This window comes from Tyto alba, unplaced genomic scaffold (assembly GCF_018691265.1).
Source record: "Tyto alba isolate M040663 unplaced genomic scaffold, T.alba_DEE_v4.0 Super-Scaffold_10, whole genome shotgun sequence".
NCBI classification, from domain to species: domain Eukaryota; kingdom Metazoa; phylum Chordata; class Aves; order Strigiformes; family Tytonidae; genus Tyto; species Tyto alba.
In genome coordinates, this window is record NW_024881262.1 from 4,357,004 (window position 1) to 4,372,244 (window position 15,241).

The 15,241-nt window shown below is 36.2% G+C and overlaps 1 protein-coding gene across 1 annotated transcript in view; it reads right to left on the reverse strand.

The window, feature by feature from the left end:
- SI (sucrase-isomaltase) overlaps positions 1-15,241 on the reverse strand; it is a 52,162-nt gene that overhangs the window by 15,513 nt on the left and 21,408 nt on the right. Inside the window, exons 18-33 of the mRNA XM_042796542.1 lie at positions 14,795-14,879; positions 13,578-13,634; positions 12,821-12,945; positions 12,352-12,440; positions 9,586-9,635; positions 8,097-8,267; positions 7,112-7,261; positions 5,280-5,486; positions 4,260-4,414; positions 2,841-3,009; positions 2,129-2,225; positions 1,905-2,017; positions 1,681-1,806; positions 721-849; positions 496-603; positions 147-209 (exon numbers count right to left, since the gene is read on the reverse strand). Of these exons, the coding sequence (XP_042652476.1) occupies positions 147-209; positions 496-603; positions 721-849; positions 1,681-1,806; positions 1,905-2,017; positions 2,129-2,225; positions 2,841-3,009; positions 4,260-4,414; positions 5,280-5,486; positions 7,112-7,261; positions 8,097-8,267; positions 9,586-9,635; positions 12,352-12,440; positions 12,821-12,945; positions 13,578-13,634; positions 14,795-14,879 (1,894 nt within the window). The remainder of the gene's footprint in view (positions 1-146; positions 210-495; positions 604-720; positions 850-1,680; positions 1,807-1,904; positions 2,018-2,128; positions 2,226-2,840; positions 3,010-4,259; positions 4,415-5,279; positions 5,487-7,111; positions 7,262-8,096; positions 8,268-9,585; positions 9,636-12,351; positions 12,441-12,820; positions 12,946-13,577; positions 13,635-14,794; positions 14,880-15,241) is intronic.

Genomic DNA, 15,241 nt, shown 5'->3' on the forward strand with positions numbered 1-15,241 from the left:
CAAAAAACTCCTATTTTGCTCTGTCAGGAAGCCTAGACAGTTTCTGCACCTTATTCCTCCCACAAGATTTATCAACAAGTTTGCTGTTATTTTCCTTAATTTATGTTCTGCTCTCTCTATATTTGACTCCAAACCATATTATTTACCTGAATTTGGGTTTGCTCAGGCAGTGATTCATCGACTTGTACATTGGGAAGAAATGGCCAGACCTAATAAGACAAAGATCATTTTAAAATAATCAAACCACACTGAATATAACCTGAGCATCAGCACCAGATAGATATAACCATTCTTCCCCGATACCTATGTAAATGACAACACTAACTGAAGAGAATTCAGTTTGTAATATTTATTCAATGTGTCATTTACAGCCAGGCATGAATATGCCATTAGCAGACTTTTCCCCTACGGAAAAAAGCACTGAAGTCTAGGCTGACATGTGGTTCACTTGGATACAACGTGCCTCTACTGTCATCAACTTTTTAAGAACGGTACCTTGGAATATATAATGTCATTGGTATTGGGCCATTTTATGAAGACATCATCCTGCACACCTCTTGAGAAAGTAAGATAATTGGTTTCATTTCCAGAGATGGCTGGATCCTACAATTAAAAACACTTTTACCCTTACAGTCAAAAAACAAGTTTAAAGATACTGTTGAATATATTCTGCATTCTGTAATGATATAATGAAATTTTTAAGCAGTATTTAAAACTGACCAGGATAATGATAAACCTCATTCCTTCTTCTTTTATTCTGTTAATCAGAGCTGGTAATCCAGCAAAGCGTGTGCCAATGGTGAAGTCCAGTTGCCTTTCCATATGGTCAATATCTGCATATTGGACATCCTGTAGTTCACAAAAACAATTAATATAAAATGATTTCTCTTCTTTTTTTGCCAAATACGTATTTATTGAAAATCTGCCAAAATGAGTAAACTACTGAACTTCTGAACTGTAAAATTGGAAGCAGCTGTAACTTTAAGCTAAGGCTATTAAATGAATATTACACAACCTATCAGCAAGTCTAATACAAAAATAAACCTTTCACTACTGCACCTAGGCTGAGAGTAGAAATTAATTCATGGTAAGGAAAGAAAGTCCTGGATTTGTACATACATGTATGTACACAAAAACTGCATGTATGTTAACATATCTATAAGGAAACAGTAAAAACAGCTGTACTGTATTGAAATAATGATGCTCATCACATTTAAAATCAAGTGAAATTCAATTTACAGTATAATTTTGTTAGATCTATGTGCTATTCCAACTTTCCCAGTAACAACCTATGTCCAATCAAAGCTGACTTGACACAGAGAATATACCATTGAAATAATCCTGCTTCCTTTTCTTTCCTGATTTTTTTCCTGATTTTTTTTTCTTTCCTGATTTTTTTGTTGGTTCAGAGGAGTATGGTGCGAGCTCATAACTGACTAACATATCTGGGTGCTGCTTTGGTATGAATGATAAAGAAAACAAAGCAGCCTAAGGTCTGCATTTAACATGGCCCAGGATGTGCAGAGATGTTCAGCCCTGGCATAAAACATAGTCTGCTCTACTCTACCATGGTGGTGGTTATTTTGGTTGGCTTTTGATATTGTGTTTAAATGGTCTTAGTTAATACTATGAAGCCAAAAGTTCAGGCATGAGCTCAGATGTTAAATGTTACCAGCGTACATAGGGAATCCCAGCTGCCTTCATTCCCTCCACCAGCTGGGCTATTTCAGAGTCATTCCTGTATCCATAGCGGCACAACTGGAATCCCAAAGACCAGTAGGGTGGCATTACCGGTCGTCCAATCATCTAGAAATAAAAAAGAATATTTGTGGTGAGTAGGTGAAAACAAAACAAACCAACAAACCAAAACCCAGCATTAGTCTGTAACAGAGGAAGAATCCTACTGCAGTGTACTCCTGAACAACGAGTTCTGGTGTTGGGCCCAAAACCATGTAGAAGTCAAGAATTCCTCCAGTGGTGCGGTATATCAGGGCAGGGGTTGGTTGGAATGTCACATCTGGAAATGGAGGAAGTGAAATGAGAAAAGGAAATCTGGATTCACCACTATTTCAGAATACTGACTACAAGAATAAAACACATTGAGAAAATAAAGTGAAGGTTTTCTTACCCATCGCGTTGCTGTTAAGCAAAAGAACTCCATGGGCATTGCCATCTTCTTCAAGAGCCATGTAGAATGGCTGATAGCCATAGGAATTCAACTTGTACTGCAAACAAAATAAAATACATTTTACTGAGGAAACATGGCAAGCATTCACTTACTTACATTTCTTAATAAATTTAATAGGAGGTGACACAAACCTGCCAAACATATAGCAATTAAACTACAAAATTATACACTTAAACCCTATATGCCTACTAAAGATACCTACAGAAGATCCCTTCCATCTTCACTATCTGAGTCAGTCTTGCTCAGACTTACCAGACAGGAAGGAAAGCAAAGCTATTAATGTCTTTGAAACTTGATAATGAGAAAATGCTTCCCCAGGACAAAACTTTCTCTTCTTTTCAAACAGTAGCAGGTGTCTATATGATCAGGAGATGCTGGTGACATTCTGTTATCTTTCTTTTACTCAAACAATTTGTTGTTTTCCCACATCTGACTCAGGGTCTGAGCTTCACACATTGGTCTTGCTGGTCACAAATACCATTAGAGAAGATCATTGTCACTGACACACCACCTAGATTATAAAGCATGATACATATGATAAATCCTATAGGTGTGTCCAGTACCTGCAGACATCCACTGGTCTCTAAAGTCCAGCTGAACACCTCCACACATGAAGCTCATCAGTCTAAAAGCCACATTTGATTCTACTTACAGTAGGAGGCTGGTCCCTTGTGAACATTCCCCAGGTGTGCCAGCTCATGTTACGTCGAAACGTGGTGTGCTCAGTTTCTCCAAATCCATATATATACTGGGATGCTAGGCGGGTAGCAATCTGAATGAACATGTCGCTGAACGTGAAGGTGGGCAGCTGCGAATCCCAGCTGAAATGGAAGCAGGAAAATAAAAACAAGAATATAGCATCTTCAGTGATGTGTTTAGCTGGCAAACAATTTTTTTTAGACTACTCTTTTTCTCTGAAAATCTCACTCTTCAGTAAAGGTGGAATAAAACTGTTATGGTTATTGAGAAAACTTAAAGCTCATGAAATAAGGATGTCTAAGATACACAGTTTACAGACACAAAGTCCTCTGTGTCTCTGAGGGAGATATATATTATGCATAGGCATAATGCGAGGCAAGTTGCATCATATTTTTGCAATTTAGTGAGAAAACATGATCATGTTCTCCTGAAACACATTTTCCTCCCAGACTGATCCTTGGTGCCACATGGAATAGAGTAAATAAGGCACTTTTTACAGTTCACTGGACTTTTTGTGCAGATTACACTGAAATTGTATTCATAGGTTTCATTTGTTGTAAATGATCATCTTTACAGTCAGAGACCAAACTGCAACCTGATGGTGCTCTGCCAAAGAATTACATTGTTCCAGGAGGCAGAATTGTAGTTTGAATTATTAATCTGGTTGGCAAAAAGGAACTCAGCTTGCAATTAAGTTTTAGTACTTTAAAAAATTACGTAAATATGGGGGGTTTTGAATAAAAAACATAACATGCCTCTGCTAACAACACTGTTTTCTGTTTTCTAGCTTTGACTTAAGCTTAATCAAGGAAAGGAATGAAGCTCCTGTCAGACTTATTAGCCATCGTGTTACCAAGATCCATCTGCAAGTTAGCTGAAACACTACTTCTATTTTCTTTTCCCAGCCATTCCCTAAAGCCAAACCAAATAAGCAATCCTTAATGATCAGTGCTGTGGACACCTAAGGAAAATTTTAGGAAGCGTAGAAAGTCACTGTGCCTCCCAGAGACTTGGAAACTACACAAGAAATGGCCTTTGGAGTTGTCTACGTCCTACACTTCAACATGTTGTAGAGGACTTTCAGCAAGTGTCAGACTATGAAGTGACAGGGGAGAAACCTTAATTAATTACAAAAAGCCCTAGGATACTGCTCAGGGAAGCTTCTCCATCTTCTCCCCTGGTCAACGGTCTCATACAATGCAATGGTGAAGCCATCTCCTCTAGAGCAGCACCTGACATTTGGCAGACAGAGCCATTTAATGGGAAGGATAGAAAAGACAATCTTAAGGTAATTAAAACAAAGTACCCAAGAAAATGGTTTGGCTTGAAAACAGCTAACAAAACCAAGTGAAATAAAATTATTATGGCTTACATGACTGTTCCTGTGCTTTTGCGCCGAATTTGTATACCAAATGGTTTTTTCTGAACTGATACTTCATATAGTCGTTCATTGTTTGTGCTCATTGGGGAGCTCGGGAGATTCAGTGGTACTGGAACCTCATATCGTGCGTTTTGATAATCATAAATCTATGAAGTAAAAATCAATTAATTTCAATGGATGAGTTGTTTGAAATCTTACCTACAGTGATAGAAATCTGAATGTGACAGAAAATTGTTGAAACCACTTGCTGAATTTAGTATTTTCTTTCAACATGTATTCTTCAACCATTTCTTTCCTGGTGTTTGGTTTGGGGAAAAAAACAAAACAAAACAATAACAAAACCTTAAGGATTTACTTTGCATCAGGAATGGCTTGTCTGATTATTTATATGAATTTAAAGTATATACTTATATTTAAAATATAGGGGTGTGTGTGTATATATATATATATGTATGGTAAATATCTTTCTGATTCATCTTTTAGTCAACTTTAAGAGATTGTTTTTAAAGTTTTCTGTATTCTGAAACGTGAAATAAGCTAGTTTTTCATGCCTGACCATTCTAAGGCATCACACTTATTTCAGTATTATTAAATGCACAGTAATAAGTTATAGTCTAAACAATGATGTATTAAAAAATTTAAAATAGAAATAGAATGATTCCTGTAAAAATAAACTGTACAGTCACAATAATGCTTATAGATAAATTCACCTGTATATCAATAGTATGTTTTCAGTTCCAGATTTTCAGGTGTACAGTAAACATATATATTGACACTATACCTTTGATTCATACAATTTCATTGTAAAACCAAGTACAAAATTCTAGGACAAAAAAAGATGCAAGCTAAGAGCAATAACAACTAATTTGTTAGGATCAACATATTTAAGCGAGGGTGCTACTGTCTGTGTAATATAAAATTGACTATAGAAAGCCCTTATAATTTCCATAAATAAGACTATTTTTAACAATGGGGCATTGCGTATTCATAGAAATTCTGGAACAACATTACCTTGAATTGCAGCATGTGGTTGAGATGATATTTCACCTCCAAACATAATGTGCTAATTGGTGTAGTGAAATTCCCATTATCTCTGGTCTTTGCACTGTTTAAGGTGAGGTTGGCTGTAAGACCTGATGAGGTGTATTCTACTTTGTCTACAGAGTAAGCATTGTTGGATCTGTAATAGCAGGGTGGAATATCCAAGTTTGATGTTACCTGCTGCAAACAGAAATAAATCACGGGTTAGTGAGCTACACTGGCTTGCTGTATTTGTTTAGATATTAGCATGTAATCCAAAACTCCCATTTTTATCACATATCAGACAAATGTAGAATTTGGGAAAGAACTTAATGCAACTATTTAATAATAAAGTAATACATAACCCATTGGTCTCTACAAATAATCAGATATAATCAAACAATCCAGTGAAGGCTGTATAAATAGTTCAGTCAGGAAACTGAATCCTCATACAATTAAGGTGGATTTAATTTCCCTATATCTGTGATCTTCAGCTCAATCCCACAACATGGTTTAGGTTTGGCCTGTTGCAATTCCAAAAGCTTCCTCCCTTTTAATCCCATTGCTCTCTGGTGTCTGGCTGCCTTCAAGAGGATGTGCCCAAAACCCATTAGATATTCAGGCAACATCAGATGAGACCTTTCCATTGGCTTTATTCACACAAATTATCCTTAAAATATCCACTGAGAATTACATCCTATTTATCTAAGAACTCCTGACAGCAAGATCAAAATTACTTTCAGTTTCCTGCTACAGTGGAACATAAACACTCAGACTAGGTATTCTGAGGTTAGATGAGCTGATGTAGGTTAATGCATTAGCCTTCCACCTCTGGATACTTACCATCAATCCTGCCTTGTTGTTCAAACAAAACTATACCTGCTTCACACGTCTTAATTGCTAGTGAATATTTATTCGTCTGTCATCAACAAAACCAAAGCACCTTTCAACTTGAGCAAGTGATCAAAACATACCCAGGCCATAACAGGAACAGAGCTCAATTTCACATGAAAAGTCATTTTCAAGTGTCCAAAATGGCAAAAAATATGTCTATTAGTGCAACAAAATCAGGACAGTCCAGCAGCCACTTCAGCTGTTGCTGTTTCAAGAGTAGCTAGCAGAGGATTTTGGTCTTCACGCCTAGGGTATGTGTCCAAGCTGTAATATTTAGACTTAGAGGAGCAGGGAGTCGTTTAGTTGGAGGGACCCTCTGAAGTTCAACTCTGCCAAGGCACACTCCTCCCGTATGTTTCAAGCTATGGGATTGTACTAAATAAAACTGTGGTAAAGACCTGCGTGCCAGGGATTATGAGTTGGAAATAGCTCCTCAACATCAGTATAAACAATTATGATTCACATGAGAATCAAAAATTCTGGGGGATTCAAGGATTTCTTCTCAAGCAGAGGTCCAGAAGAATCAGTTTGACTTTAAGAAGTGCTTTGGTGACTATTAAGGCGAGACAAAGGGGACAAGCCTTGCAGGCCATGGTGCCAGTGAAGCAGAAGAGGCAGCTGAAGATGCTGCTCTATTTTTTCATAATTCTAATATTATTTCTTTCCATCTTTGAAAAAAATACCACATTTTCCCTCAATTTCTGATATGCTTTGGAAGAGCTTACAAAGCTGCCAACTACTTCAGTTTTAGTGAGGTAGATAAAATCTGCTAGTACAGGCCAGCTGATGTCTGTGTCCCCATTTTATTTAAATCTGACAAATCTGTAACGATCTGCCAGACTACTTTTTCCACTGTAACAACTATAAAGAGAAAGCTATGGTTCTGAAAACATTTCTGCCTCATTAGTTTACCGAAAATTTTTGCTTACTTCCCAGATACAGCCAAGTTGTTCACATTTTTCTGGTGTTGGATTGGGACCAGGATAACAATTAAACCTTTCATTGACACTCAGTTGTTGAGTCCATTTTACCGTGTAAGACTTTCCCAGTTCAAGCTGAAGTCCTGTTATATGAGCAACCTATATATATTAAACAATAAACAGTTATGAAATTCCACATTACATCCATCTTTCCTTCAGTCAGCAGAGATGCTGATCTTCAGGAACAATCTATTTTGTTACACGACAACTCACAAAAAAACCCTATCCTGTAACATTTGATATAGTCTCACTTTTACAAATACACACAACTGATATTCTTGTAGATAAAATCTAAAATATTAAGACTAGACTCTAAAAAAATTTAGTCAATGCCATAGCTTCCTTTGAAGCAAACAGGAATAAAGATAAGGGCACAGCTCCTTCACATTTTGAAACATGAATACAAGAGGTAAGAAAAAGTTAAAATATTTTTATTTTGATTCAGTAACTGAGATAACATAACAGTTAACTAAGGTGCTTGTAATAATTAAAGACGGTGTACAAGGCAAGTTCAAAGCAATGTCAACACTATCCTTAGTGTGGGAAAGCACTTCCATGAAAGCTTCCCCTGCTTTGCTCATAAATGCACCGTGTTGCTGCATCCCTGTATATGTTTCATCTAAAACATAAGTAATTGTTACCCTCTGCCAATATCAAACAAAATCACAAAGCTATTCCTCCTCTTAAAAACAAATGTTGCTATATGAATAACTACATAACTAAAGTTTCTGTTGCACTGAGAGTCTGAGAACAAGACTTACATACACTTTCTACGCAGCTGAGTTGAATGCAATTGTGCTTTTGTTCTGTAATAAAATACATAATGTATTCTGTTGAAACAACATTAGTACTGAGTACTGTCTTTTGCAATGTATAAAATAAAGATGATGCAATTCAAAGAGAGTTACTTCCAATTTTCTTGTTATTGTTTTACCTTTTCTAAAGGATAATAGGTGATATTATGCGGAGAGTTTTCCACAACATTGTTCTGAGATACAGTAACTGTTGTTATTTCCTGGAGTGCTCCCAATATCTTGATTTCTTGAAATTTCAAGTTGTTTGGATCAGCATAATTGCTGTTTATAGCAGTCATTTGTAGAACATTCTGAAAAATAATATGGTGATCATATTCTTACCAAAAAAATCTGCAAAAAATCATCCTGATTTAACAATATTTTCTAATTAGATCTTCATACTCTAGCGTAAAGTAAGCCAATACCTTTTTCCTAACATATTAATTATTTCCCTTCTTGTTGTTATCGCAGTAATGCTTTTCTACCATGTATATAATATGCTTCATAGTTGTGTTTCAGCTTCCTTTGTTTGCTTGTTTTGAAAATAAGAAAAGGCTGACAAGTGTCTTTGACAGGGCAGGTAACCTCTACTTGACTCTGATCTTGCCAGATTCTAACAAGTGAATGTTCATATTCACTTTTCCTGATATAAAAGTACTAGGTTCCTATTCAACTGCATTACTTATTACTAGGTTGAGTCCTAACAGTGGACTTGTACTATGGCTGTCACATATGCCAGTGTATAACTTCCTTATTACTCGCCACATGAAAGTATATATGAATTTTTAATTCAACACCATTACAGACAACTAATGATTTGGCTGCAAAAGTTTCAAACTCCAATAGTTACTGAGATTTCTTATCTACAAATGTTTATATGATTACATATGATTAAAAAAAATAACTAATATATGTGCTTCCACTTTTTATTCCTTTGTTTTCACGTCTGTGAACCTACGCATTCTCTCTGTTGCTGCCCTGCTGTTTCACCATGCAAGGGAATGAACACCTTTAGCAGATGTTATTATTATATTAAAAATGTTATATTATTTGGAATCCTTGTCATATGGTATCTCTGGTCAATACTAAATAGAAACACTACCTGGACTTCACTCTGCCATAAATTAAACCTGCCAAGGCAGTTTCAGTTTAAAAAAAAATTAAAAACTATAACTTAATCATGAAGTAAATTCTGTGGGTTCACGCAAGGCATAGGTGGTCTTCTCACTCTTTGGAAATATTCAGCTATATTTTTACAGTGTATAAAGATTTTTTTTTTTTTTTCAAATTTCCAATACTTCAGGAATTACAAACACTACATTCATGCTCTTTTTCACTCAGTTTTAACTGTCACTGAGACTTTATAGTTCTGTTCAATAAACATTGCTGCCAACTTTGTTAGTTGAAATGAAAGAGTTCTTTAGATATTTATATTAACTGGGAGAAGACAAAAAGCATATTTTCATCCCAGTTAAATTACAATATTTTGAACATTATTTCACTTTGACTTTGTCAAATATGTTGCTTCTCAGTAAATATTATAGAAGGAGGGAGAAAAGAATGCCTTTTGAAGATACTATTGATAAAAATCAAAAATGAAATTAAGATAATTTAAAATAAAATACTTACATTGGAAACTGTAAACTCATAGTAAATATAGTCTTTACTCTCAATTGTACCTAAAAGTTAAAGAAAGAAGTTAACTTGCAGTGCAGAAAAGAACAGCATTACAAACAAGATTGTGCCACAGCTAGAGACCAATAAATTGCTAATTATAATTACTGCATTAAAAGACTGCACTGAGCATCTCAAATATGTATTTATGTTTCTTTGAACAACTGAAATTTCTCTTTTTCTTTTTTCCTTAGGCCAGTCTCCCATGAGATCAAATTTTCCAAAAATTCATTGTACATTTTCTAAAATGTACTGATATTTTATTTGACAGTTATTCCTTCTTAGCTTCTCTTAAATGTAGATATATGGCTCAAAGTTAATCCTTTATAACACCCTAAATAAGCATTCTTCATACAAAAATTACAATAATATTAATAATATCTGCCACAGAACCATAAAAGAAGCAATAACACACGACCAGGAAAGAGAATTACAAAAGTTGAATCAGTCTGGCATTTTTTTAACATATATGAAAAGAAAAATACTATCATTGCAAGAAAATTGTAAACAGTTTCCCTGAAAAGACTGCAACCTGTAAGTTTTGGGCAGGAAATAAAATCATAAGATGTTTTATTGTTTTGTTTCTCAACAGAAGTGAGTACAGTAATAGCTTCGTTATTTTAGGCCTTGACAAAGGAGTACATATAGCTGTCAGCCATACTTATAGCAACCACCCAAGGCCTTCAATATTTATGGCAGCAATAATCAGCTGAATCACAGCTCTATTTCTTAAAAGCATCCCGAACTTTTAGAAAATTTAAAAAAGTAGAGTCTTGAAAGTTTTTCTGGGAAATATGATTGGTATTGTTAAAATAACAAGAGTTCTGCAGGTTGAATGTATAATGTACCTATGCAATTAGGAAAGTGGGATGAAATTTTGGACCGCAATAGTTGCTTGCTTTCATGGAAATTGAGTCAGGGCCCCGGGCCCTGAACAAGGGAAACAAATACATTGTGACTAAGGATAAAAGTAGCTTCCAGCAACTGAGGGATAAACTAGAGAAACTGGGCCAAGTTAAGTATCTCAGAGAAGGTCATTCGTTGTACCAGAAGACAGAGGTAAGAAAGCACCAATTCAGATAGCACCTGTGGATGGACAGTGATTAATGCACATGGGAAAATCTCTGCCATCGCCTGAATATCTACAGATCTCTCCTGAAAACATGTATGCATAATTAGACATCTTTTGAATAAAATATTTCCATGAATCACTGTCTGCAAGATCTCTCTACCTAATATTCAGAATTATAAATTAATTTTTTTTCTGTACATTCTTACTGCTGCAGTTTTTCTTATTTTTTAAACTACATTTTATTCCAATGTACCTAAAGAGAGCTCTGGCACTTTGGCCACTGACAGCAGTCTATGGATACAGTAGGACATGAAAAAGAGAAGATCGAGTCAACTTGAAATGCAACAATATTATCTGGCATACGTCATAAACCAAAGTCTTTAGTGCTGAACGTTATGGTCTGCTGCAAATAAAACAATAAAAACTGTCAAATACAAGTCCTTAAATCATTTTAGGAAAAGCTTCCGTATTTTGTAAAAGTTCTTCAAAAAACCATTTCAGAAAACCCTTTGAACTGCTTGCTGAATTTTCTGAAAAGTATAGAATAAAGGACAAAGGCTGCAAAAGAAGCCTAAAGGATTTATGTACCCCAAACCCTTTTAGTTAAATACAACCAGGATGCATAACTAAATCCTCAGAAATGCAACAGAAAATCCCACAGTTCAAGATACTTCTTTTTTCAAAATTTCCTTCACCCCAAGATTAAAGTGAAAAATATATCTATGGATATATAATGGAAAGGTTATTTCCATTGCTCTAGAATGAACTCTGCTTTCCTTAGGCATGCACGTATTCCAAAAGCATTAACTTCACCGAAAGCCAAAATAAATTTAACCTTATATTAAAGGTTTGTGTTGTGCTTGTATCTTTGTTGTGGGGTTTTAATCTTTATTTCAGTTGAATTAAAAATTGCAACCTTAATCTTAGCCTAAGCAAAAGTGGTATGTGTGTTGTCAATTGTTTGACAGACTAAAACGGGTGAGGTAATTAACATCGATGCCAGTTCACCACAAGTGATGAGGTTGACGGGCCCTGGCATAATCACAGTGACTGTCCCAGGGGGAAACAAGTTCTGTGGCAGCTTTACTAAAGGCGAGGTTGGCAACATGACAAATATAGCCCGTACATGCTTCCTCGCGTGCGTATGCACCAGTGTGCTGTGGAAACCAGATGGCAGAAAAAAAAAAATCTTTGGCTCCAATACCATAATTTTGAGTTAAAATTTCTACTGTTTTCATAAGCAATTGAAATAATTCCACAGAGTTAATAACGTTGCTGTTTTTCATCTTCTATTGATTCTTAGTGTTGACCACTAATTATGTGCATTCTTGTACCGGTTGAAGCTAATTTGGATATATACCAGAATATATATTAATCTTGACAGCACGGTTTAACAGTTACCGCAATAGTATGGCAAACCTTTACATATTTAAAGCTATAGTGAAACATGAAAAAGTAAAAAATAAATGAATAATAGTTAGAGTTTTCCACTTAAAAGTGGTAAAAAAGTAATCATCAAGTATTAATATTGTGTTACAAGACTCACAATGTTTTACTCTTGCTCCATGAATTCAGCAGGAAGACTGAAACTTGAACAGATCAATATTGTAAAATTAACCACCCTTACTTCACTATTGATAACTGCTCACCTGTAGATTCTCCATCATCCCAGAACAAGTCCCCAGAAGCTGCATTGTTGTCATCCAGGGCAATTATAAGTCCCATTGGATTCTTGCGGCTGTGGAAAGAGAGGCTTTCTGACTTATATGTATAACGATTACCTAAACAGTCTTAATACATCCCTCATATTCACGTTAAGAATGTGACAACAGTGTTGCAATGCTTTGAGAGTTGCCTTAGATTAGTCATTGATTGTTTTTCATTTTCATATAAATGTATTAAAATACATGACCAGACTGCAAAATGCTAGCAAATAAACCTGTAATTAGTCACTAAACCTGTAACGTAAACAGGTGTGGAAGTGAGGTGTGGATCAGTTATTCCCATATTCAAGGTCAAAATGCTACATACAGTGGACTACTACTGATTTGTAACCTGAAAATCCTCAGTCCAGTCATGAAGAAAAAAAACATGAAAGCCTTCATTTTTGCAGCATACCTTGCAACTGTTGTGTTAGCTGGTTGCTGAGTAGGGTAAATAAATCCTCCTCTCAAATGGAGCCCCAGTTTGTCTGCTGGCAGGTACATACTGGTCCATTGTTTTCTCACTGAGATTTTTGCCCCCTTATTGACAGTGATGTAAAGGAAAATGGGAATGGCGCATTACTCACTGATGGGAACATTTTCTTAAGTGATAGTGTTTCATCTTAATGCTTCCTTTTAAGAAAGGCTTGTGTCAATATCTATGTGCAACAGGCACATAAAGATTAAAAAACTGCATATCAATATAATCTAATGTCATCTATCAGCATCGCTCACTATTTAATTCTGGATCAGGCAATGCAGAAGACAATTCATGTTGGGACTCTGACATGAATATGAGACTCTGACATGAACAATGTCCTTTTTCACATCACAGCAGCAGGAAACTTATTTGCAGCAATGAGATTAGTAAATTACAGCTGCAGAATCTTGTGTAGTATAAATATAATTGTATTTTATTTTATTTCAAATATGGCCTTTGTTAAAGTTTCCCCTCATTCTGTCTTCCCATCTCCTGTGCTATATTCAACACCTCTCTGTCCTTTCTTCAGACGTTGATTCATGTACTCATCCCACCACCCTTCATCCCGTCACACCTTTTCCTTCCCGTGGGCTTTACTGTAGGTCTCTGTCACCAAAGCAAGGCTGATAATCTTATTCTGTCACATAGCCATTTAGGATATCTCCCCATAGTATTCTCTGCATTTACCTACCGTGTCATACTCATACCATACTGCATCAGGAACATATGCCTGAATTGTATCCACACCCTGAAAGGCAAAGAAATGACTTTCATATTTGAAGGCAACATAATCAATTAAACTACATTTTCCAATAAAAGTAAAGTTCACGTTGAGAAAATCATTGATATTTCTCCTACTAGCCATTTTCTTTAATACTTTTGATGATGACCAGAAAGGAAAAGAGAAATCCAAGTATGCAACCCAAAGTCACAATGCTTCAAATCCAGCTTCTCAGATCATACCCACAAGTATCTCCATATCTTCTTTATTTTCACATTTGCCTGGGCTGGCATCTTTCAGATTCTTGCTTTCATTTTAAACATTTAACAAATGCTTTGTCTTTCTCCATGGCATATGCGTTACTGGCATTAACAATCATCATCAAGATTCTGCCACAGAACAAGCCACAATCTATTTGTTTTCTTGTTGCACCACAGACAAGCTGAAACACAGCAAGAGATGATGATTCTGAAGGAAATTCAGAGATGATACAACCTGAGGTGAATCAGAATACCAGACCAGATGACTTTGACTCTCTAGAGCACTGGAAAATAGGAGTGGGATTTAATAGCACAAGGGGCAAGACTTTCCTTTTTGGCAGTGAGAAAAATACGCTGTGGGCTCTCTCACTGGAAGCAATAAATGAATGGGGAAAATGAAAACATAGCAAAACCTAGGCTTGTTAGGAATCCATCAACAGCTGTAATGCAGTAATGTGATGGACCCATGAAAAAATAAATATAATCTAAGGATCTAGCAAAAACAATGTTTGCACTAGAGATAGAGCTGTGTTAAGGCTAATGAACAAAGCCCTCTGCAATCACTTGGCCAATGATGTTTATAGGTCTGGTCAAGACAAAGGAGTTCAGACTAGAATACTACCTTCGTGGTTCAGCTTGTTCAGCCTGAAAAAGGAGGGGGAGTGTGGTTTCAACAGGAAATACATATATACTAGAGGAGTTCTAACTTTTAAGATGACTAACAGAATTGTCACAAGACTGAACAACAAAGGCTCAGAACTGGAAGCTGGTCTCTAATCAGAGCAATAAAGGAATGACAGGAACAGCGTAACTTGGGAATTTTATGCTGCAGTCCCTTGCCAGAGAAAAGAGCTGGAACTGGCGACTCAACATGCCTCTGTGCCTGTGAAGTGGTTACGAGGCAGATACCAAACCAGCCAAACTTACCGGGTCAAGCACAGGGGAAATAAGCAGCCCAGGGCCCCACAGGAACTGCCTGTCCACACTCCACGTCACTTCATCAGAGTAGAACCTGGGCACGTGGGAAGGGTATGGCAGTAACTGGGTTTTGATGAACTATACCATCAGCAGAAATCTAAACATTTCAGGGTACAGATTGTCTGAATCATGACTGAGGAGTGTCATATCAAAATTGACTTTTTTTTCTTCTTTAATCTCAGGCAATCTGAGGATGACAAGGTAAGGTCTTACTAGTTTAGTTAGTATTCTCCAACATATGTGTAGAGGTGTGCACGTGTTCTTTTACACAGTGTGTTCAAGAGTTTTCAGGCAAGCAAACAGATATATGATGGTGGAGAATAATTTGATTAGCTGACAATAACATCTCATAGCAACTCATAAGAGGGACTGAATAATATATGTGTATATGCAGAA